Consider the following 26,204-nt stretch of genomic DNA (forward strand, 5'->3'; position numbering starts at 1 on the left):
AGGATGTCTTGTTCTAAAGGGCTTCCTGTAAGCCTTGTGGAAATGTGGTTACTTTTCACTCTTTGTAAAACTTATAGGTTTAACAAGGTTTTGGATCTAAGTTAGCCCACTCATATATGTGATTACTACTCAGTCAGGCAATACTTGAATTTTTTTTTTTTTGTTGTTAAAATTGCTGCTGTTTCCATTGGCTGTCTCAGAACCCAGTTTTGAAGGGATGCCTTTTCAGATTATTTCTGAAAACGGACTGATTGTATAGTTCAGATTGTAATGCTTCAGTGGTAGCACTAAAGTGCTGAAAGAACTTTCTGATTTATCTCTATGTTAACTTTACTTTTCCATTTGATAAATTACACGGCTGAAATACTGCTGCTAATTGTGTTAATATTTTGCCCTCCTTAAGACATTAGTGCACCCTGATCAAGAGGACCAGTTCTTGATGCTCCATCTAGGATTTTAGAAATGCATAGAAGAGTTGTAAATAATTTCAGTATTATTAAGAACATGGGATCCCCTACAGGGAATTTTTGGGCTATGATTTGTAGTGAAAGTTGGGATGAATACAACAAGTATTTGTGCTGAGCTCTTTGTTGTTCTTTTATTAGCCCCTGAAAGTTCTGTTAGCAGGCGACAAACCTTGATAAAGAAAAATGCGCAAAATACTTACCATTTGTCTGGAAGGACAAAAAGAACAGCAAAAGGTTTAACTAATCATAATCAGAGGGAGATTTCAGGAAGGTTGTTATAATGTTGGAACTTTCTTATATAACATAGAGGTTTGAGGCATTTACCGAAGGTTACAAGACTTTTGGAGAAATGGAGACCATGATTGCACAATCTTGAATTACCTTCACACTGAATGTAGCTGTCTGTTTTACAGAATCTAAATGAGGGAGAAGTTTTGTTTGCGACACAGGCAAATATTTGAGATATGACAGGACTCACATGGTTTGGGTGGTTATTAATTTAATCAGTAGGGTAAAATTTCACTGTCTTTGCTTCACTTCTGCTTCACTAAAGGTACAAGAGCAGCTGAAGTTTTTTTTTATTTTGTTTTAGCTATCTGTTTTCATGCTGTCATCTGTTGATAGTGGATGACTTTTTTAAAAAACTCTTTCTGTGAATAGAGTATGGAGCAATATGGAGTGTTTTCCTCTTGTTGATGTCATAAAATATCCCCTGGATTCCATTACTGAAGATCAGTTAGTCATCAGAATGTTTTATCCATTTGTTCTACTTTCCTACTGCTATGGAACCTTACATTTTATTTTAATTATTTTTTTTTTTCTTGAGGAAACTTCTGAAGGATTGGCTAAAGGAAAGGCTTCCACAATGTTTTTAGTCCACTGCTTTTCATAACATTTTCAGGCCTGTTTACATACAGTTGCCTAAATAATTAGGAAAACATCTGTAAGGACTAGCAACAACTCTTACAAAATTATGTAATTTTGCACTTTTTTTCCCAAATAGGTTGTATTCCCTCCATAAATTGTGAATGAATATTTGATTATTTTCTGAATAATTTGGAACAATCATATCTATTTTCTTAGGGCTTTACAGAGCTTCTCCAGTCAGGTTGCATGCACTTGGTCTCTGAATATAGAATAGATAACAAGAAGAATTAGGAATCTTCTCGGATCTATAGTGTATACTTCAGTACTCTCTCTTCAGTGCTAGTCTTGAAGAAAAAATACCATCTTCCCTTCTCTCCTTCAAAAGAATGGCAGAAAACATTTATTCAAGTTTTTTTTTTTTTCTGATAGCACCAAAATAAACATTCATTCTTATTTTTCCTTCAAGATTTAACTTCGCATGCAAGGAGGCTCTAAATACAACCATTCTGAGGTAGAACAGCAAAAGCTGAGTTTTTCATGAGGTATTTCAAACTCTGGGTGGGACTCTTCTCTGAAAACTATTGGAAAAGGAAATGGAAAGTGAATACAACCTTTCCCTAAAAACTTCTCAAATCTATGTTCTTTATCTCTCTCATATGCTATCTCTTCAAGCTTGAATTTTAAATTAAGTTATACACTTTGAAAATAAGAATCAGTGTTGTTTCCTAATCAAAATAAGTAGCATTTTCTTCATGTCTAATGCAAATTTTGGGAAGCTTTCCAGAAGAAGATTCTAGGATTTTAGAAAAAGCTGCAGGAAAGGACTTGACGTCTTGCCATCTTTCCACAGTACCATGTCTAAGCTGTAGCAGTACTACTCTCAGTAACTTCCATGTATTTTAAAATGTCAGCAACAGTGTTTCCTTGGTTTTGCCATAGATCTTATTCCAATTCTTAGTGCTAGAAAGCTCCTAAGGCTTAACCTGAATCATTTTTGTTGCAGTTAGTCATGATGCTTCATGATTTCTTTCCAATGGGCAAAGAAAAACAGACCACATCCTTTGTTTTTAATATGAGACATTTACATATCAAAGAACATTATAATGTCTTGCACTAATCTAATCTACAAAGTGAACATCACAGTTTCTATTACCTTTACTTAAGTCATCGTTTCTGAGCTTCCAATTGTCTTTGATATTTTTATCTGACTTTTAATTTGTCTGCATATGTTTTGATGTTCTTATGGCCTAAGTCATAGATATATCTCTATTTGAAGATTTAGGATGAGTAGTCAGGAAAGTACTAAAGACTACTTTGAGTGATACTACTGTTGTATATACAAGTATAGCTGCTGTTTGCTGATAACTTAAGATTTATACTGCAAGTTGTTTTAAGCATTCTACTGTCTTTTTATAGAGCTTGTCTATCTTCCTCTTATGGTTTGCAATTAAAAGATAAATAAGAAGTTTGTGCTTCTTGTCACTGAATTTGTTTTGTTTCAGAAAATTACTCAAATTACTCAAGAAAACTTTTGATTCTATTTTTTAAAGCAGGGTTGGACTCTTAAAGACTTATGATCAAAACCATTAATGATATTTACATTAATAAAATTGCCTCTAATTCTGTTACATTAGAAGATATTAATGACAAATATTTTAAACTGCAATTCTTATGACAGTGCTCTGGAAAGCTGCACTTGTTCGCATATACTCATTTCATTTTTATTAAGAAAAATTGAATTTGTATCAATATAGCTTCACAGTAGGGTTTACAGTAATCAATGTATTTTTGTCTAGATGACACTAGAATAACACTCTTGATCTTGTTAGTGAAAGTACTGTGAGAAGCTATATGGAAAGCCGTGCTAGCATCCAGATATGGCACTCAACTCTCTTCACGATTTGATGATAGTTATTTTTAACAAATTCCTTTTGGAATATCATTTCTTCATTATCTCTGTTTATACAGAAGAATTGTTCTACTGTGTACTTCAATCATACAGGCTATGTGTTATACTCTGGGTAGGCCTTTTATCATCCTTTTGAATGGGCTGTTCTTCCCTTTTTGAGTCTTCCGGAGGCACGAATTCTCAAAGTGATTATTACCAATTTTGAGATTGGTTTAGCCAGAGTTCCATGGTGAATTTGTCTGATCACATTTTTATGAAAATCTTCTGTTTATGTGAAGGTGATAAAGAAAAAAAAAGATACGCTTCATTTACATATTTTAGCTACAGTCTCTTAAAATCTGCTGGCAATGGTGTGTTCCTCAGGTTCTGTAATCACAAAGTTCCTAGCTTTTCCAACAGACAAATTTCATTGTGATTACAGTATGAATGCTCTGGTTCTTTTCTCCCACCTCTGCACTTAGGAACTTGTTTACAGTGTAATTACTCATATGTGAATCTTAATAATTCACATGTGGCACATATACATTTCTTAAAGCCTCTCTTTTCAAATGCTTTTCCAGTACAATGTCTGGAGTGTTGTGTCCGGGTTTATACACCAATTTGATACAGGTTTAAATCACGTTCTAGGAGTATGGATGATCACTTTCCTATGGATTTAAAAAAGCACTTGAACATTCTTGAAGTTTCTCTCCAATGTGAATGTATGAACCAAGTATTAAACACCAGTCTTCATTTGTTCTCTAGAAGTTTTTCCAGCTTTCATGCTTAGAGAATGATGCTTCTGGCAAAACAGGGTGTAGGATGGTTGAAAGGCTTTTATCAATATCTGAGAACCTTTGCCTACAAGGGAGTTAAAAGTGTGTGAAGATACTGCTTCATGTGACCCTTTGGAAGTTGTTACTGTGCAAGTGGAAAAATAATAATTTTTTAAATACTGAAAAATATGTGAGTTCTAACTTCCTGAGAACCTTAGTAAATGCTTTTAAATCATGTGGACCACAACAGTGTTGGATCAGTGGTGTGACTTTGCTGCATCATCTTTGGAAGGCAAGTGACATGAAGAGACTTAGAGATGATCAGAGGAGATATCATGAATAATTAAAGAAGGTGTGAGTATTGTGGTGTGATTAGCAAGTACAGACAAAACCATAAAATGGAGATGTCGGTGATATGTGCAGTCTCCTGGACAGAAGCTTCTTTGTTTGCTATCCAGGCTAGTGATACACATTGAGCAAGTAGAGCCAGGGTAAACAAACCAGAAGTGGATTCAAAACCTTACATTTTAAAGAAGGCTAAGACTCTGTCAATGCAATTAAATTCTTTTTATAGCTGATTGCAAAATACAGGATTTGGTAAGATACAATTCAAGAATCACAGAAAAAAAGGTGTTTGCAGATTGGTACAGCAGTTAATAAAATTTCTTCCATACTTAGCGCCATCTACGACCAGGAAGCAATAGAAGAACTAAGAAATTTAGAGAACCAAACCTAGGATTATCATGGGTGGTCAGAATAATTGTTGCTGAAAAACTAGAGAGTTATTGTTGATGGTTGTGTTTGTTCTCTGTAGAGATCTCATTTTCTATGATGGTACCTACTTCTCAGCTATGTTTGGTGTTATCTGGTTGGCTGTCAATATTTGCTGTTCAGTAAAGATACAGTGACCTTCCTGAAGCCTGCTATATAAAGAGAGCATGCACAAAGTTCTTTTAATTATACTATCTATGGAAAATCAACTATAAAAAGTCATGTTTATTTATTTTTCTCCTGAATTACTGCCCAGCCTTAGATTTAGATTTAAAAATTGTCTAAATTTTCTCTGTTTTAAAATAAGAAACATGGTAATTTCATAAATATTATTTCTGAAGATTTGTATATTTACTGCATTGACAGCATTTTGTAGAACAAGCATTATCAGTCTTGGTTCAACTGGTTCAGCAAGCTCATCATAACTGTCTGTGTTTCCTTTAAGTTTTGTTTTTTCTTTTTCTGTCATCCAGTCTTGGTAAAGATACTTCTCTCATAGGAAATACTCCAGACTGATTCCACCATTAATAGACAAAACTCTGTCTGTATAATGGGCATAGTTTTCATAGAATTATTAAGGTTGAAAAGATCATCTGTTGCAACCTTCAAAAAAAAAAAACAAAACAAAACATCATGTCAGCTAAACCCTAGCACCAAGTGCCATGTCCAGTTGTTTCTTGAACGCCTCCAGAAATGGTGACTGCCCACCTCCCTGCCCAGCCCATTCCAATGCCTACCTATCCTTTTAGTGAAGAAATTCCTAAGATCCAACCTGAACCTCTTCTAGTGCAGTTTGAGGCTGTTTCTTCCAGTTGCCTGGGAGAATAGGCTGATCCTCACCTGGCCACAACATCCTTTCAGGTGGCTGTAGACAGTGATGAGGTTTCCCTGAACCTCCTTCCTAGGATAAACACCCCCAGCTCCATCAGCCACTCCTCGCTGGGCTTATACTCCATCTCTCTTCCCCTTTTCTAGTCATGCTCCAGCACCTCAGTGTCTTCCTTGTAGTGAGGGGTCCAGAACTGAACAAAGCATTCAAGATATGTCTTCACCAGTGCTAAGTACAGGAGAACAATCACTGCCCTAGTCCCACCGGCCACGCTATTGCTGATACAAGCCAGGTGCCTTTGGTCTTCTTGGCCACCTGGGTACTTTACTGGCTTTTGTTTGAAGTCTCAGAATGTGCTATGTGTTTGTTGTGTAATAACTTTTCAAAACTGCTAAGGTTTGTGGTAGGGTGAATCTGTTCAAGAATGCATCATATTTTTCAGTTTCTTTTCACCTCCATACACAGCCATTTTAGCTTCTTAGCCTCCTTGTTCTCAGAGGCTTAACCATCATTATACATCTCAGAAATATGTGAAGTTATTGCTGGAACATGGTATTTTAAAATGCAGCTTATTGGTCTTACTATCAAAATGTTTCTAGAATCTCCTTTAAGAGGAAGATATTTTCTAATACTTATTCGTAGTGCTGCCTAGGAGAGGCAAAACTTTACTTTTGTGTCTTCATTTACTGGATTCTAAGACTGTTCAATGGAATGCAGTGAAATCCTTCTGGCCTCCTCAAGTCTATTCAAAGATAAAAAGAACCACTTTATCTTTTGCTGCAGTCTTACTTTTCAACATGAGAAATGCCAAATTAATGCCAAATCAGATCTTGTCATATTTATCTATAAAGCTAGGACAAGGGCGAATAAAGTCTGTCCTCTGTGTTTAGAAGCATAAATCTGAAAAATAGTAAGTGTTCCATTGTTGCAACTTTAAAAGTACATATATAAGAGATAAATCAAGATTAAGATATCTATAATATCTCTTTGAAAAGTTCTGAGTTGCCTCTACTATTTTAGAAATATCCTGCAGGTTGTACTTCCTGAGTGGTAGTCATTACCATAAAATAAATTAGTAGCTAAGAATTCCTGCTACACATTATATTTAATATTTCAAATTAACCAAAGAAATGGCAGGGGAGGAGCTTAACAAGAATAGGAATCTTTTGAAATGCAAGGGAAAATCTTCTGAAGGTGTAATGAGAACTTTGGTACTGGTGGGTGAGTGTGCTATCTGATTTGAGGAAAGGAAGAAGAGTAGTAGAACTGTTTTGAAAATTAGGATAAGTCAAAACAGGGCTTCCCAACTTTTTGGGTGTTATTGACAGAATACGGATTTGTTGCTGAGGGCCAAGAAGACTTAAGATGTGATGTGACATCACATAAAGGGCATGTAATACCCTGCTCGTTACATACAGAAATTATGGCATTTTTACAGAATGGTCTAGGGCGACAAAAGCATAGCAGTCTATGCAGAGAGGCCATAAGTAAAAGCCCTTTTCATGTAAATTGAAGCTTCGCCAGAGATAACCATTCTGTTTTTTCATCTATGGTTTGGTACATTGCTTAATGATTTTTAACACTTCCAAAAATGTTGGGTAGAAATTTAAGCTGCAAAATAAGCTGCTTTCTTGTTTAGTGGTGCTTCTCGAATGAAGCATACAGGACTTGCGTTCCACTTAATTTTTACTTGCTGTTAGAAATCCTGACCTATGATGACCTGACCAGAATGAGTAATAATAATCTCAGTCACTGCTTTATGAAGATCAGTATTTCTCTAATGGGTGAATGGAATCTGAATGGTTGCTTTAGGAAGAGGAGTCTGTGTGTATTCCCCACCTTGCACAGTATTCCCTTCTAAGCCAGAACTATAGCTCAAAATTATAACTGGGACAGGTTAAAAAGCATCTCTGTTTTTCAGATTTCTTTTCTAGGCTAACAGTTACAGGAAGGTGATTAGTTAGAGGACTTCAAATGTAATTAGTTGGAGAAATTATTTAATTAGAAGTGTCCTCTCTTTAAAATTTCTGTAGATACCCTCAAGTCCTGGAAAGAGTGCACATACAAGCAAAAAGTCATACATTAAACAAAAAAGGAGGGGAGATAAGGCAGGGAATGGTAAAAGGATGCCTTTAGATGATTAGTTTTTCCTAGATAGTAATAAATGGGGGAGGTTGGAATAAATTTGTCCAAAATAAAATTTAAAAAAATAAAGAAAAGAAAAATAATTTTAAATAACTGTCAGAATCCAAGTTAACGAGGTTTTGTATGTTTTGGTTCTGTTGGTTTTTGTTTTGTTTTTTTGTTTTTGGGGGTTTTTTTGTGTGTTTTTTTTTTGTTTTGTTTTGTTTTAATTAAAAATGCGTGGCTGAAATGGCTAGTGCCTATATACTGATCATTAAGTCTTCATCACTGGACCTTAATAAGAATCTTTTTGATCTTTACTTTTTTCTGCCGTCAACTTGCTTTTGTTGATCATTTTCTAATAGCTGATATTCTGAACCTTAAGCACTACTTTTATTTATTCTTATTTGGTGGTGGGGTTTTTTTGTTCCGTCTTCTCTGAAATGATCCCTTCTCTACTTGCAGTGGATAGCTAAAATTCCTAGGAAATACACTGCAACTATCTAGATTGCATCTTGATCTAGAGATGATGTGCTTCCTACCAGTCTTATTTAGACCTTTTGTGAACCCAGTTATATGTAGAGATACACATTAAAAGTATGCAGGTTATATTTAGTGTGTTTTTATATAAACATGAAACAACATAACTGTTCAGTTTTTCTGAATTATTATTCTAGGATCAAGACAACCTTTAATCCAACAATCTCAGCCTCCACCTTATTCATCACCTAGAGATGTTCCCCCAGACATATTGTTAGATTCTCCAGAAAGAAAGCAAAAGAAACAAAAGAAAATGAAGTTAGGCAAGGATGAAAAAGACCAGACTGAAAAAGCTGCAATGTATGATATCATTAGCTCTCCTTCCAAGGACTCCACTAAGCTTACATTAAGACTGTCTCGTGTAAGATCTTCGGATATGGACCAGCAGGATGATATGCTTTCTGGTTTGGAAAACAGCAGTGTGTCAGAGGGTGATATTCCTTTTAATGTGCAGTACCCAGGACAGACTTCTAAAACACCCGTTACTCCACAGGATGTTAACCGCCCACTAAACGCTGCTCAGTGTTTGCCGCAGCATGAACAGACAGCTTTCCTTCAGGCACAACAAGTGCCTGTTTTACAACAGAACACTTCAGTTGCTGCAAAACAACCTCAAACTCCTGTGGTACAGACACAGCAACAGGTTTCGCAACAAGGAGCTATAACGTCATATGATGAAGTAGAATTGGATGCATTGGCTGAAATTGAGCGGATAGAACGTGAATCAGCTATTGAAAGGGAGCGATTTTCAAAAGAAGTGCAAGATAAAGGTAAAAGGATTGTGTGTGTGTATATACACTATATATTATATAAATATATATATATGCATATAAACCCCATATATATATATATATAAAAAAAGGCTTCCTGTCATTGTCACATAGTTCAATTCTGTTTACAACAGTGTAGGTTCTTTGGCAACATTCATCTCCATTCCCTTCCAACAATGAAATGTAATCTTTCATATATGCATATTTTGAATATCTGATATTCTTTATTTGGGGTCTTAATGGATGGAAAGTGAAATTCTTATGTTTCAAAATTCTTTTCAAATACTCTTACTTCTAACCATGAGACTGAATGAAGTACAGTTAATGTTGTTTATAGTTCCTAAAATCCCAGCAGTACCATAAATCAAAATTTGCAGCAAGTTTTGACAGTTGTATTATTAATCCATGTTGCCATTTAAGAAAATGCAGGAAAACTGTTTTATCCCATTTCTATTAATATCCCCGTTTGGATTTAATGTGAAGGAGATGTTAGACTAAAATCACATCTGTTATGTTCTTTTGAAGGCAGTATAATGATTGGGTAATATATGCAATTATGTTGTCACTAATGTTTGTTCAACTGGATATTAATTATTATGTAGGCATTAGAAACTTTAGAGAGCTACCGTATATCTCTGTGGTCTGTAGCACAGAACCAGGTGGGCTTCTGAAATGTTTTATCTTCACTTTGATAGGTTAATGGATTTAATTTAATCTATCAGTAGTTTTTTTTTTAATTTCTGTTTCTTTTTCTGTTGTAAACTGGTTTGAACATCTTCGGTTTCAGATGTATTTAATGAATTAGATAGTAATAATTTACCATAAGTATTTTTCGGAATCTTCCTCTGCACCATGTTTAACTTCTGAGAAAAAAAAAGTTTTGTACCATAATCCTAACTTATTAGATACTCTCACGAAACGTCTTGCAGAATGGAAAATGGTGAAAGTTCTGATTTTGGAAGTTCATACGTGAAAATGGCCCATGTTGACATACTTGCATGGAATGAATTTACACACAGTTTGGGTCTTTAACCAGCAGGAAGGGTGCCAATTTTCTTCCTATTTAAAGTGGTTTTTCACTATTTTTAGTGATGCCTGAAAGGTGAAGGGAGGAGAGCGTTTGTGTGTGTGTGTATGTGTGTGTGTGTTTCTACACATGGTTGCAATACTAAAAGGTTTAACTTCTAAGATATTTCTTATTTGGTAACTAAATCAAATCTTTTTAGGAAAAACTACTTATGAATATACAGAGAAAATGTGTGCTCACCTCAAAAGAGATCTCTACTGATCTCTACTGTCTTTAATTTTAATTTAATGAGGTGGAGAATTTGTTTATCTGCTTAAATCCCTTCCATTAATTTTAAATTTATTGTTGGAGAGCTTGTGGTTTCTGGCCTGTTATTTCAAAAGCTGTGTTTATGTCCACACACTTGAAATAGCATCTCTACCATGTTTTGCCTGAGGAGCAGCTGAAAAAATGCACAACAGGTTTCAAACACTTTGATCAAGAATGAAAACACATTTTCTGTTTTGTTTTGGCTTTCAGGAAATGTTGACCATTAGTTGTAAAGTTTGTTTATGATAATCATCATAATCAGATCAGAGCCTTGATTTGTTTCTTTTGGGGAAAGGAGTGATCTCTATAGAGACTGTGACCTTTCCTGTTCATCACTGGTCAATGTCCATCTTCCCAAATACAGATTCTGACCTTACGGTTCCCCTTACCTTCATGCTCTGGTAGGTCTCAGATCTCCCTGAGTTCCTATAATTGCTGTAAATCAGGTTCAAGAGTTGCTGCCCTATACTGGGACAATGACCACTGTTGATTCACTTGTGCTAAGTTGCTTCTATGATAGACAGCAGCGCTTTTCACTTTTTCATGCTGGCTCTTGAGGTTTCAGCCATAAGTGCATAGTATTTAGTAGAAAGATTTTTAGCAGTCTTAGAACAGATTTCCTGAAGATGTTACCTTGGAGAAATATAGTTCCTACTTTTTTGGTAATACTTTTGCCATTGCTTCTAAATTTATGCTATGTCTAGAATCCGATACACTCTGGGATTGTTCTAGTTAGAGCTGTTTGATTTCGTGGGGCTGTAAGAGAAAGTATCCTCTATTGTTCCTATAGGAATATGTCTGTTAGACATACATTAAATAAATTCTAAATATGTAATGTGTTTCTGCAAAGCTACATAGTGTATTTACACAAAATTCTGTCATTTGTGCCTTTTTGTAAATGTTCACATTATGTCAGGAATCACATTATGTCAGGAAAAGAGTGTGGGTGTAGTAAGTGCTCGGTCTAATTAGAGTGGGAGTACATAAAGCCAGCTGATGCTTTAGAATAGCAAGCATACCTTTAGAGAACTTACTCAAAATGTTAACACATGCTAAAATGTGCATGAAAGTGTCTTAGCTGCTTTTGTAACAGAGGCATGGGAATGCATATATACAGCCATACTGTGTTTTCTGTGTATATTTACACTGGTTTCCATAAAGTACTTTCAGTAAAGTGGTACTCAAAAGTTCTCATAGTAGATTAGTGGTCTTTTCTGTCCTTTATTTTATATATGAAATTTCCATAGTTCTATACTCCAACACAAATTTTCAAATGCTTTCTTTTTAATAGTAGGGGTTTGGTTGGGAGGACAAGTTCTTCTGAGGCTAATAACCAGTAGTGTGAAGGAGTTTATTTCAGAGAAGCAGCAGAGATTTTGGGGGACATTCTTACTAAAAATTAGACACCTTGACTAAGGCAGTGGTGAGGTCTGGGTATTTTTTGTTGTTGTTGTGGTGTTTTCTGGGTTTTTTTTTTTGGTTTGTTCTTTTTTTTTTAATGCTGAGGTCCTTTTATTATATTTGGTACTGGTGGTAAATGGGGATTGGAGCCTTGTGGTAATTATATTACTTTCTGTAACAAATCTATGTTCCTAATATACTGTTAAAATATTTAGCTTCCACCAAACAAAGTGTCTTAAAATGGGAAGCAGTCTGTATTTCAGAAGAGGAACACAGGATTTTGCAGAGTGTCTTCTTCTTTGTAAAGCAGCTTCTCTTTCTGAAATCTGATTTTCATGCTTTTGCTTTATTTGCTTTATGAAAAAGGAATCTTTAGTGCAAAAATCACTAATTCAAAATCTGACAAATTTGAGCTACTGTGTGTCAGATATGCATAAGGAGTTATTTTATAATATATATTTCCTTCATCATATCCAAGTACTTTTTATAGCTATGTTTTTATAATTCTATCTTTTTGGGCTTCTTGGTTCTTGGATTAAGTGGAGTATATCCTCTTCACAGATCATGATAGAGAGGTGCAAAGTTTAACAAGTTGGTTTCATCTTGTCCTCTGTGTGGAAGGGCAGGAGTTCATCTCCTCTTTCTACTTTATCCTCAAGAAAGGAATTAATCTCTCCTTTCTACTTTATCCTCTCTATTGATTAATTTAATAAGTAATTTTTCTGTATTTGTTAGTGAAAGGAGATTTTGAAGATCTAGGCATTTGGCACCAAAAGTTACATTCTAATACATCTCTTACATTTAATAGCTTCAGTACTGCTAAATAGTCCATGGAACATGACATAACTCAGGTCCCTTCACAATTGCCTCTCTACCCTCATCAAATAAAAGATGTTGATCAAAACTAGATCATATCTTCTCTTTTGAAAGAATATGTAGTATTACAGATAGATCTAGCTATTATTTATTATCAAGACAGATTATCTGAGTTGGAAAAAAGTGATTCAAAAGGAATTTTAAAAGTGGATTGACTTTTTCCGCAATGATTGACAGGTAAACCATCCACCTAACTGATTACATTGTGATATTTTGATGATATAATTTCTTCAGAAAGATAGTGAAATTCAATTCACACTTTCTTCTCTTCTAACTACTGCCAGTAGACACACTTCCTTTACTACTTGGTGCAGTTGAAGGCTTTTGAAACAAGTAGAGGTCTATATTCTGAACCAGTTTTGTTCCCTTAACTGAAACTGTGCTTTGTTCACATTCTGAAGTTGACAACTCCAAGAAACTACAGGAAATCCTATTAAGCTTTAGAAATTATCCTAGGAATTTCTGTTGTTCTCAGGCATCTTTTTTTCCTTTTGGGAGATGGTAATGTTGAGGGAGAAATTTCATTTTTGTAACCTCAGTTCTTTGCATTAACTTGTGCTTTGCTGCTGTTCAAGTGCAAGTTACGTATTTTTGTATGTAATTAAGAAGTTCAAAGTTAGTCCATCACTTATAGACTAAACCTTTCCTAGAACATTACATTAAGTTCTTCTTTTTCAAGATTTAGACCTTTAGATACAGAATGAATTTGTAGATACAAAGTTTATACATCAAGATCTTTCATGCTTTTCTAAAGCCTCCAAATACTGTGAAACAAAAATGTTTAACATTCTAATGCTAAAAGGAGCTCAGAGTCTTTTAGCGACACAAAAAAAGGAAGATAACCTTGAAAATTACATGAAATCCCAGAAAGTAACCCATCTCTTTCAGATACTCTTTTGCAAATTGATATTTTATTCCAATTTGCTACTTTTTGATCTGAGCTCTTCCATACACAGAACTGTGTACTTAGGTTTTAGGCTTCTTCAAAGATACTTTTGTATAATACAGCTCTCTTAACAGATTGAGGAGTTCTGCTTGTAAAAGGCTCTGTTTTCTGGCATTTGTGAGAAGAGTAATTAAATCATTAACCATTTCATTAGGAGGCTAATATTTTTTCAAACTTAAAAGAATTAGAAAAAAATTTTTAATGAGACAAATCAACTTGTATATGTGTGTTTTTTCCTATATATTTTACCCATGAGGATCCATTTTACCCACTTCTTTGGAATCTTACTGTGGATTCTTTGAAATAGGAAGAAGTGAAGCTGTAATAATTTTATTTCCAATAATTGGATCAGTTAGGGGGCATGTGGATGCCTGCTGTGGGCCTTTCTTTTTTTGGTTTGTTCCAAGCCCTTAGCAGCAGAGATACACATCCCAAGAGTGTGAATCTGCCGGAGCAAAACTCTCAAAACTACAGTCATAGGTAAGTAACCTTTTTATCTTACCTTTTAAGTTCTTACCCAGCTCCTCTCCCTTTCTCCCCATTACCCATCTCCCCCAAAAAATTCCCTAAAGAGGAAACTAATAGAAGAATACTATTAAGAATGGATAGTTTATGTCTAATTTTATGTAGTGACAGAATGTATGATTATAATCAGTATATTAGCATTCATTGCCAAAAATATATTGTAGTTATTTCTGTAAAAATGGAGCTACAAGTAGTAATTTGTATAGTAATCCTGCAGATTGCAGTTATTAATACTAGAAGGTGAAGAAATAGAGTGTGAAAGATACATGAGTGTCTGTACAGTAGAATGTGAGAGTTAGGTATTATGTGTTTTGTGTATATAAGTTTTCATTAGGTCTGCATTTTGTAGTGTGATGTAATGGATGAAACTGGGACCTTATATAGATCTTCCAAGAAAACACAGCTTTGCAGCCTCTGGGTCCTATAAAAGACCAATTTTGTGTTTGTGTGTGTTCAGACATGTTCTAAGAAAGGTAAGGGGAAGAAATTCCTGTTCTATTTAGAGGCATTGCAATGAAATGCTGCAATGTTTACACCTATCTGTGAAAAGTTACTTCCTTTTACAGTTTTTATAAAAAATTAAAATACTTTACAACTGATTTTTTTTAAAAAAGGTAGGATCGTATAATTCAACAGCATTTTTATTTGTGCTTATATGTAAAATGAAATCAAAATTCCCCTATTTATACCAGGTTGTGCTTTACATAGCTAATAACTAAACTATAGCAGTTTAGCAAGAAACCTTCTTTGTTCAGCCTACACTTTAAACTAAGACTAGAAAATGCAGTATAAATTGCATGTGATGTATACCCTAGATTGTACCTGTTGGATGAGAGGATTTATGATACCATTAACCTGATAATGACTTACATTCTGGGACGGATATTTCTCTATAATGGATTTAAATCTTGATAAAGAAATGTCACGAATAGTTAATAAACCCTAGTAAGAGCTTAAGCTCAGCATTTCTGTAGTTCACAGTCACTAAGTTCATGCTGACGTCAACCTAAGAAGACACAATTTTCTTTTTCATTGTCATGGAATATAAATGTTAGTCTTGTTAATTGATGATATTTTTGGGTACAAGGCAGAACAAAATCAACAGTTGGAAGGGAGAAAGGAAACTCATTGCTTATTTCTAGAGTTTTCTGTCCATACAAATGAATTAAAATCCAATTGGATGTGTTAGCTGTGATACTTAAAGTTTTCATTCTGATGTTAGTGTGTTGCATTTTTCTTATGGAATTAGATACTGCACTGGGTATGTCTAACTAAGTGCACTTGAGGTTTTGCTAAGATATTTTGGGTTTACAAAATTGTAATTTTGTACAAAATTACATAGATAAAAGCTAGTGTTTATGCTGAAAAATCTATCTCATAGAAAAACTAAAGTCATATGGTTTGTGAAAGCAATATTAAATTCAAGGAGCTTAAGTTAAGAGTTTCCAATCTCTAAACAAACGTAGATACTTGATTATATTTTTCTGCAGTTCAATTTTTTTTTGTTATTTCCTGGTGTAGCATTTCCTTTGTATTACTATAATTGACAGAGAATAGTGAGCAACCAGACATCCTTAAGTAGAAAAATTCTTAAGACACCATTATAATTGTGTTATTGTTATATTTAAGAAAACAATGAAAACTTCAGAATCTCAATTTTGATAAAGTCTGCTACACCTTACTGCCTTAAGGTATGTCAGGTATCACTGTATCCTTCTTATGTTTTAAATTGAGTCAGTTTAGACATCCTTCTGATGGGGCTTCCTTTTTGGACAATGAAGAGAAATTTGATTAAGTCTTTCAACAGGTCACTCAAGAGTAGCAGGTGTTTCTGTTCTGAGTCTTGCAAGTCCATTTCTTTGAACTACAGCAGCTGAAAGTCTTCTGGTCTCTTCAGAGATTTTTGGAATTATGTGCCATTCTATAAAGCTTCCTCTATGAGGTTCACGACTGTTCATTCTTGATTTCTTCTGTAAGGGAGGAAGTAGTGAGAATAAAATCTTTGCCCTGTGTTGGCTGAATATCTCCTTCAAGGGGAAGAGCTTGTAGTGTGGAAATCTCTTCTGCTGAAGGGAAGGGTTCTGTTTGGTTGTTCAGTTCTTTTTTTCAGTTGGCATAAGACTTTGAGGGGAAATCAGATGGGAGAAAACTCTTATAGGTTGTCGATACATGAAGGAGCTGAAAAGAATGGATATTTGTCCTAACCCCACTGATAGGTTGTCCATTGGTACCATTGAAGTAATTTTAAAGATTCCTTGTATACAGATTAGATTGTGGTGGTCTACAGAGCACTGTTAACTGGGGGGACAGGACACTTAGCTTCAAAGAGATCTGTGAAAAATAACTAAGAAAAGGAAACACTTGACAGTAGACATATGTTTGTTATTTGAATATTTAGCTCTGTGTCATTTGTTGAAAATTTCTAATCTTGATTGTTAATTTGTGATATAATTAAATATGTGCTATTTCAAATGAGTAAAAGCATATTCCAATAATTTCTTATATGAGAGATTAGAAGAATTAGAGGTTTAAAGGTGCAAAACTCTTCAAGGTTATCCTTTACATAAAGAAAATTTATACTTTCAATTATCATTTGAATGGTTCATCTAGAATTCAACATGAGAGGATCAATCTATTTTGTGTCTTTGAAGAGAAACATTTACATTTAACCATTTTGAATATGAAGTCTTCCACTGAGTCTTGCAGGGTGTAAAATGGGGAAGCAAAAATTTATCTGTTATGTCTATTTTTAAGTATACCAAACAGTATTGATGGAGGGAAGTGTTACCATTCTGCTAAAAGGAAGCTTAGCAATCATGTTTATGGTTATTATTTAGACTTGTTACCTTTTCATAAATGCTTATGAAAGGCCCATTTTCAATTTGATAGATCAAGCAGTTCTAGAACTGAGTATCATCCAATTGTACTCAGTTGTTTAAATAGTTAATTCTAGGATTTAAGGCGTTCATCAGGCTCACAAGGAGGTAGTAACATGGAGGGTTTCAGTACTAATGATATCTTGACTGTTGCTTTGGAAAGATTCCAGGGTGAGTAAAATAATAGAGATACATTTATAATATAGCTCTTCTCATCCACCTGCTTGGTTTCCAAGCATATCTGTTTTCAGAATGAATGGTCTTCAAATCATGATTGCTTAATATTTGCAGCAGAAATATATCTCATTATGTGTGTGGTTATTTCAGTGCAATGTGGTTCTTTGCACAAAGGTTCCACAGTAATGTATTAATTAAATTCTAAATCTTAAAGTCCTCATAACTTTGATATGCAGATATTTCCAAAAGTGAAGGCCATAACCTCCTCTACAGGAATACTGTTCATAAGAGGATTGGTGGGAGATTACCACTTGGAAATCTAGCTAATTTTTTTCCCATGTCAAGCTTGTGCTTCCAGTAATATTTTGTTTCTTGTGCCATGGTGAATAATTTCTTTTGATAGAACAGCTCTACTGTTTTTTTAGTATAGTGTAGTTTATGATCTTGCTCTGAGTTCCAAGGTACTGCCTTTTAGTGAGCATGTTGCAAGGTAAAGAGAACATTTTTATGAATTTGCTAAGTCAAAAGGAGTCATATATAGAGTAACTGTTCTCTGAACAACCATAAATTTCTTAAAGGAAGTAGAAAAAATGTAGGCATGTTTTGAATATATCTACAACCTCACAGAAGGGTGGAGGAGTGAATAATTGTTTTGAAAATAATCTGAAAACAACAAACTAGTATGTCCAAGCATTAATATAGTCAGAAAGTTCTTCTGTAATTTAGTACATACTCCTTTTACTATGAAAACTGTTACAAAGATGGAAGCAAAAACATCCTGATCACACTTTATCGGACTAAAGAGATTGTGAGCCAATATATTTGGAACTGCAACAAGCTTCAGATCTAGGTCTGTAAGATTTCAAAGACATTAGTCTGATATTTTGGGGAAGTCCCAGATCCCAGTATTTCCCCCTGCAAAAAACTACTACTGTCTATGGAATGAAGTTTGAATACTGATGCCTTGAAGGATATGAAGTATATTTCAATGGATTTTGTAAAAATTCATCTCTTCATTTTGGGACTCATGACTTAACAAAGCAGCTATATGCAAACTTAAGTATATTCAACTGTAAAAGAGAAGATCTGAAGACATCTGTTTTTAGAGGTTTATTACTCTCTTCTCATCTCACTGAATCTAATTCTTGTATAGCTGAAAGTGAGTTCCAGATTTTATGAAGCCCTCAGAACCCAGTGTTATGTTTCAGCTTTGAAATTTTCGTAGCTGTCATGTCAACTTTAGAAGTTTTTGTACTTATTCAATGGAGTTTTTTTTCATTATACTTTATGAAGGCAGTGGTACTATGTATCCATCCTACCTTTTTTGCCCTAGTTCAACTGGATATTTTCTTATACTCAGGACAGCTTTTTTTGTCCTAAATCCAGAATTCTCATAGAGGCAAAGTGGTAATGATTGAGTCTCATTTTGAGGCTCACTTTCAAGATGTACTGGAAATAAGAAGAAATCTGTGAATGATCTGTAACTCTGTCTGCAATCACCTTGCCATCTAAGAAAATAAAATTATGAAGGTGTCCCTTTCTTCTCAGGCAAGATGTCAAGTTACTAAAACATCAGTATTCTAATGTCAAGAGAAATGAAGAATGTGCATCAGAAGAGCTATGTATTTAGTGGGAATATATGTAACAAGTTCTGATGTGATCATCTACTTGTGTTCTCAACTTATAATTTGACATTTTGGATGATGAAGAGCAGCGCCATGTTGAGCCTGGTGACTTACAGAAGTCCAAGCAAGAAAATTGGCCCAACTTGAATTGTTTTGGTTGTTTGTTCTTGGTGCCTTCACCATGAGGGCTCTGAAAGGTGAGTTTTGGTTGATCCAGCTACAGCTGTCTAAGGCATCATAGCTCTTGGCCATCTGCTTCTATAATAGGCATAAGAGAGGAAAGCATTTTCTTGCTTAAAACTGAATCATTCAGCCTGGTAGGTTAATGCTAACCACCTTCACTGTTGCCTTATGGTGATGCATTAGACTAGTTGTAGAAACATGAATGTGTGTTCCCTTCTGCTAGAGATGATAACTTCAGTTAAAGAAATGGGGCAGATAATGAGTAACAGTAACGTCTTAAAGACTACTGTGACATCCACCATCAGAGCTTTTTAGGATTTTTTCAGTATGCATGGCATTTCTGGACTAATATGACAAGGCTGACCAACTTTTTCATAAGAGTACAACTTTCTGAACTTAGATTTCAAGATGTAAAGGCTTTTAATTGAGAAGTAAGGTAACGATGTATGCAGATGTATGTATAGTTGTTCTAATCCATAGTGAAAAAAATTCATCTATGTAAGTCCTCATACGAATCCAGAAGTTGCTGTAGCACAGAAAAAGTAAAAGTCTCCATGCTGAAAAGCTGCATCTTTGATTTGGAAAATCTATTTTGCCTCACGTATCTATCATAAAGTTGACATTCATTCCTACAGGCTTCTATTGAGCTTTGCAAAATTCTTTATTTGCAGTTGATCCGTTTCTGCATGGAGTTTATTGATCTGCCTTTACTGTCTTCCAGCCATTAAATCTCGTACAAAATTTTTGAGTTTTAGATAGTTAGAGATATCCAAATAGATTTGATTATGAAAATGGTAGGGAAAAATGCCTGTTCACAGGAATTGACCATGTTACTGCTTGTTTTTGTGATCTAATTTTAATTTTGGAGGTGATCTTTCAAAGTATTTCGAAATAAGAATCTTATAAAAATTTACAAGATATTAGAATTCATATATTGTAATTCTGGTTTACAGTTCCAGAGGGGCTGTGTGAGTTTTTTCATTGATATTTATTTCCCTATTTCTTGATTGCATCCTCCTTACTGTTCATTTGCCTGCTCTGAGTACAAGAGCTGGTTCATTGCATCTGGTGATAATGCACCACAAACCTAAGCACAAAGAATGGTATTTTTCTTGCTTTGCATTTGTGGTCTAGGCATTTCAGCAATAGATCTATGTTTAGTTATTCCTTCGACTTGAAATCATATTCCCTGATTACAGAGAAAGTAATTTTTTTTTTTACAAATTATGCAGTGGTAGTTGAGAAATGAGAACATAAGCCTTCATGCAGGTAGAGCATCTAGTTTGCATGGCAGAAATTCTTTTTAGTTCAGAGTTCTGTAATGGGAATATAAATGGGTTGTAGTTTTATATAGGTAGAATATACTCTTTTGGATACTTCAATATGCTTCTCATTTCTATGAATTCTACCAAATTATAGGTGATTGACTTAATTTTTCTGTATTCTTTTCCTAATGATTTTTTAGTGTAAACTGAAAGGCTTATTGCAGAGTCAGGTTCTTGACAGAAAATTATCTCTATACTTCGTGTTTCATCTATAAAAAGCATTATGATTGCAAAGGGAAAATTACTCAAGTTTTTAAATGTGTAGTGGTCCCCCACCTAATATGCATATGTTAAGGTAGACTCCAACCCTTGGTTTACTGCTTTGTTTCAAAGGAAAGCATGGAGGGGCGGAATAGCTACTTCATCAGTTTTGTTCATTGTTTGTGTGTTCTCTGAATAAAATACATGTGAAGTCCAGCTAATCCACTGAACCAAGTAGGGAAAATTTGTCATAATGATTGCAGATCCTTGCTTCATACTTGTGTAATAAAATGGGTTGGATCTGCATAAGGTGTCGTCTATAGTAGTATTCCTCAAAAACTAGTTGTGGAGCTGTACCTTAACTTTGACTTTTCAGACTTCTGCTTCAAATGTAATTGAGTAGTTTGAAGGTTTTTTTAAATGAGGTGGGGTTTTTTGTCCTTATAGATTGCAGCTGCCTTATTAGGTGGTTCTTTTGAGAATTACACAGGGCCTTTGATTTCATGTTTTGAGGGAGGGCTTTTTAATTATTAGCTGGCATTTGTGGGAGACAGATAATGAATGATAGTATGAATACATGAAAAAGTGTTAGAGAAGTCCTATTCTTGCTTTTAAATTTGGTGGGTTTTGTTTTATCTGCACATCCATGCTGAGGAGGATTCATTGTGGGAGTGGAAGGGAATGAACATTCTTTGTTGAACACTTATCAGTTTTTATATATAATTTGTGATTTTTTTTCTCTTTTAACTTGCAGATAAGCCTTTAAAGAAGCGGAAACAAGAAAATAAACCACCAGAGGCTGGAGGTGCTACTGGAGGGAATAGAGCAGCTTCTCAGGAGACAGGTTCTGCAGGAAATGGGGCACGGCCAGCGCTGATGGTTAGTATTGATCTGCAGCAAGCAGGAAGAGCAGACTCTCAGGCAACAGTAACTCAGGATTTGGACACCATCAAAAAACCTGAAGAAATTAAGCAGTATAATGACGGGTTTATGTGTGTTCCCCAAGAAGACACTGTTGGAGTTCTTAAATTTAAACCTGAAAATCATCCAGAAATTTTTAGGAAAAAGTCAGACTTTGAAAGTCAAAAGACAGATATCCAGGAAAATGAAAACAGACAAATGGAATTCCAGCAAAATGAGACCAGACAGTTAGAAAGTAAATACAATCAAAGCAAGCAGTTAGAAGTGAAACATGAAAGCAGACAAATGGAGATGAAACAGAATGAGAACAGACAGACAGAACTGAAACAAAACGAGAGCAGGCAAATGGAGATGAAACAAAATGAGGGAAAACAAAATAATGGCAAACAAGAAATACGGCAAAGGCCAGAAACGCCAAAACAGAAGAGTGAAGGTAGACCTGAAACACCAAAACAGAAGAGTGAAGGAAGACCTGAAACACCTAAACACAAACATGATAATAGGAGAGATTCCAGTAAACCTTTGTCAGACAAGAAAATTGAAATATCTAGGCACAAACTAGATGTGAAATCTGATCCTTCAAGGATGAAACCTGAAAGTCGACCTGATCCAACAAAACCGAGGCCTGATGGACACTCAGTTTCTGATGCACCAAGGCGTGACCATGATAGCCTTAAACAAAGATCTGAGGACAGGGGAGAGTCGGAGAGATACAGAGGAGATCCATCCAAGATTAGAAGGCCTGAATATTTGAGATCCTCAAACAAAAATGAGCATGATTCTAAGCATGGTATTAAATCTGATGGTTCAAAACCTGAGAAATTTGAAAGGAAATATAGGCATGAGTCTGGTGATTCAAGGTTTTCTTCTGGGGATCAGAAATCAAGACCTGACAGCCCTCGTATTAAACAGGAAGGTAAAGGGGATTCTAGCAAATCAAGACCTGATAAACCTGGTTTTAAGTCACCAAACAGCAAAGATGAACGAAGGACAGATGGTAATAAGAGTAAAATAGATAGTAATAAAGCACATGGTGACAATAAAGCAGAGTTTCCCAGTTATTTGTTGGGGGGAAGATCTGGCGCATTGAAACATTTTGTCATTCCAAAAATCAAGCGTGATAAAGATGGCAATGTTACTCAGGAGTCAAGGAAAACTGAATTTAGAGGTGAACATAAGGACAAAGTAGAGAAGATTGGGCTAGTTGAAGATCTAAATAAAGGAGCTAAGCCTGTAGTTGTCCTTCAAAAGCTTTCTCTGGATGATGTGCAGAAATTTATTAAGGACAGAGAAGATAAATCAAGGGGCTCTTGTTTTAAACCTAACAAGAACAAGTCATCCAAACCTAATAAAGGTAAGATTGTTTTAATATTAATTGCATTTTTTCTTTTACACATGAGTTATTGTAAATTTTCTACTTCTGCTGTTAGAAATTAAATGCAAACATTTGATAGTTTATATGCTTGCTTATATAGTGAGAAATAAAGTGAAACTAGTCTAAGGACTTGTCATTATGTAAATCTTGCTACAAATGTATCTGAAGTTATTTATTTACTTCAGTACAAGTACTTAATCTGGCAACATTTAAGTAGTCTTAGGGTGTGCTTCAGCTATATTAGTTTTATATGGTAATTTATCTGGTGAAATATAACTGTTGTGTGTATAATTTTACCTGGTTTAGATGTGCCTGTATAAAGGACTGCCAGGACTGTAAATATTGTAGCTGGAATTATGGGAAATACTAAGTGTGCAAGCCCTAAGATTGTTTTTTTATTTAATTTGAGGTGAAATGGGTTTTTCCAAAGCATGTTTTGACATGGTGATAGTAAGAACATGGTTGCCAAGTCTCAGCTACCTCTTTTAACACTGTAGATACAAATCAGTTGAGGAGGTTCCATACTTGAGGCTTTGTGACAGTGACTTAGAAAAACGTTTGGTCTGTAGGAGAATTCATCTGTCATTGTCTCTAGTGTCCATTGTATGCAGAAAGAAGAAAGCTGAACAATTAGCTGGCATTTTGAAATTAGTAATATGGACAGGAAATAATTTAGAATAGCTTGTAGGTTTGATATTTAGCTGATGGTCTCTTTTGCAGATTTAACACTTTTTAAAAATAAGATAGTTTTTCTTCTTGGTGCTTTCATTTTGGCTTCTTTGGTTTCAGACTGAAGTAGAACATTTCACACTGTGAAATCAATATTACTAACTGATTTGGTTTCCTTTTTTTAACATTTAAAGAATTGAAATTTCTTATATAATGATGTTTATAGAGTTGTCATGTCTTAAAATAGACAAATAAAAGCCAGAGGAGAGGTTTTACAACTGTATGCAGTTGGATGGATGATGTATAAATCCATTTCCAGGTGTATAATGAATTCAAGATTAAAACATTTTCTTATATAGCTGATCTGGTAAGGAATGATATAGAAATTATCTTCATGAATGTATAACTATTTTATGTGCACCTATAAAGAGGTGTTTTCTGTATAATTAATTTCTTGTGCTATGTCTGTTTTCTAACTACTAACCAGTTTATATTAACTCTAAACAGCATTGTGATGTACTTTGCATCTTTGTAAAATATTAGCCTCCTTGTTAGGGGTTTATCTTTGTCCTGGAAATAAGAACATTGTTCCTGTCCTTTTTTGAGATTCAAAAGAGGCAAAATTTCAATTTCTAGTAATAGGTATCTAGAGTTAGCCATAAAATTATGATATCTGCAGTTTAATCTGAAGCTTTCAAATGAAGCAGTTATGTTCTTGATAGGAAATGCTAAAAACTTTCTGATAGAACTCAGATCTAGTCTCAGTAGGATAGATTTTTAATTCACACATTTTTATGTGCAGAAGATCAGTTACAAGTCTTCTGAACAATAGGCAGCGCATATATGCTTTCCAAAATGTTTCTGAATTACTTTTTTATTGTAGTTTGTATTATATGTGGTTATGTATGTAACATGCTTGTAATGTGTAAAGGTTTTGATGACTTTTGGTGTGATTTTAGTACCTGTCACACAAGAGCAATGCATTGATTTTAAAGTTAGGTTTATAATAGTTTTTCCTGAATTTTTTTTTCTTTCTGAAGTTATCATTTTCTTGAATTTCTTGCACTTTGAAGTAACTTGGGACATGTTTTATAGGGAAAAAATTGTTTGACTCTGATACAAGTCTTTTTGCAATTGTATTCACAATAAGGTTCTTACAATGATACTAGAAATAGGTTTCATGAAAAGAATAATGTAACTATTTTTATCTTACAAATCATGTTTTGAGTGTTCAACATGCAGGTTTTGGAGGAAGTGTCTTTGAACTGAAGATTTTTGATGTGTATATTTAGTTCTGTTTTTTTTTTTCTGGTAACTTACTTCCTAGAACACATTATGCTAATTAACCAAGTAAATTCCAGTGTTTGAAAATATACATATTTTATAAAATTATTTATCTTCATAAGGCAAAGTCTATTTGTCAACAACTAACTGACGTAGATGTATTCATGCCGTTGACTTGGTGTCCTCAATCCAGTTGAAATAGTGTTCACAGTTTTACTTGGTGCCATTATTACTTATAAGCTTTTTAATACACTAGGAACTGTAATTTTCATAAATCTTCTTTTAGTTCATCCTATACTACTTAGTAGATTGTAGCAATTCTTTTTTAGTGTTACCTTTTAGCATCATTATTCAACATCTCACATGCCTCTTATGCCATGTAGCTTAGTATATTTTACTTTCTCTTATTTCATTACCCTTGTATCTTTTGTCCTTTCTTTTTTGCTTTCTCATCCATCCCTCCCTCAAGATGTCTTCTCCTGGCTTTGTCATGTACAACATCATTGCTATAATTTATCTGAAATGCAGTTTAAAATAGGGTTGTTCAGCTAGTTCAAAACACCATTTAGATAGTCATTCTTTCTTAAGGGGCTAATTCCCATTCATTACAAAACTCAATAAAATTGATTCACATTAAGTTACAATTAATTCTATGCAAACTGAAAGTCCATACAATTTTTTGCCTTGTTTTAGTAAATTTTAAATTTTAAAATCGTGCCTTTATTTGCATTGAACTTCCCAAATTTTATAGACATGTTTGAAATTTTATCGAGTTATGAATGGGAAAGATAGCCACAGTATGTGACTATTAATATTTAATCAATCCAAGAGTCCCTTTTGGCATTTGCAAGGAAGAAGTATTTTTTCTCTCTCTCCTTCTCTCTCTCTCTCCCCTGATTTTTGAGCATTTTTCTGAAAGATTCAGTGTATCTCAGAGGGAAGTTACAGATTATTTTTCCTAGTGTTTTTGTTACAGGGTCTTGTGGCCAATTTTGTCCAGGTCAGAATGAACTGTGACATTTTCTTTGTCAGACTTTAACATCTGTTAACGTCTTTTGTCTTGGTTTTAATGCAATTGTATGTTGTTGTGGGAACCATGAAACTTTTTCCTTTAAGCCTGTGCCTGCAATGAGGTCATGTTAGCTGTCCTTTCTTTTCAGAGTGTCAGCGAACACTTCAGCTTCAGTGCTGCTTTTTTAGAGCTTTGCTGATCAGCTGTGTTGGGATGGGAGCTGTTAGCAGCTTCACAGTTACTGCATGCTGAACAAGTCAAATTTTTCTTTGTTAAATATATAAGTAATGAGAGAAACTTTTAACTATCTGTGCAAGATGTCCGAGTAGGTTTATAGTATGTTTGAAGGATTGTCTTTACAAAATAAGCATCTTTTGTATCTTCCTATATCACCTAAAGGAGTTGGTTGTTTTAAGGGAAAAAAATAAATTCTGGTCTGA

The 26,204-nt window shown here is 34.5% G+C and overlaps 1 protein-coding gene across 13 annotated transcripts in view; it reads left to right on the forward strand.

Annotated features, from left to right (window-relative positions):
- NIPBL (NIPBL cohesin loading factor) overlaps positions 1-26,204 on the forward strand; it is a 157,550-nt gene that overhangs the window by 79,492 nt on the left and 51,854 nt on the right. For 6 of the 13 annotated variants that reach the window (XM_085566483.1, XM_077790267.2, XM_085566484.1 and 3 more), the window contains 2 exons: positions 8,400-9,032; positions 21,258-22,778. The exons of 1 other annotated variant lie outside the window; for it this stretch is intronic. In XM_085566483.1, the coding sequence (XP_085422609.1) occupies positions 8,400-9,032; positions 21,258-22,778 (2,154 nt within the window). Of the gene's footprint in view, positions 1-8,399; positions 9,033-14,054; positions 14,072-18,741; positions 18,992-21,257; positions 22,779-26,204 lie in introns of those variants that run through there. 6 more of the 13 variants (XM_085566486.1, XM_021551742.4, XM_085566489.1 and 3 more) reach the window with 4 other exon arrangements.

The sequence above is a fragment of the Lonchura striata genome, chromosome Z (assembly GCF_050655825.1).
Source record: "Lonchura striata isolate lonStrDom1 chromosome Z, ASM5065582v1, whole genome shotgun sequence".
Classification (NCBI taxonomy): domain Eukaryota; kingdom Metazoa; phylum Chordata; class Aves; order Passeriformes; family Estrildidae; genus Lonchura; species Lonchura striata.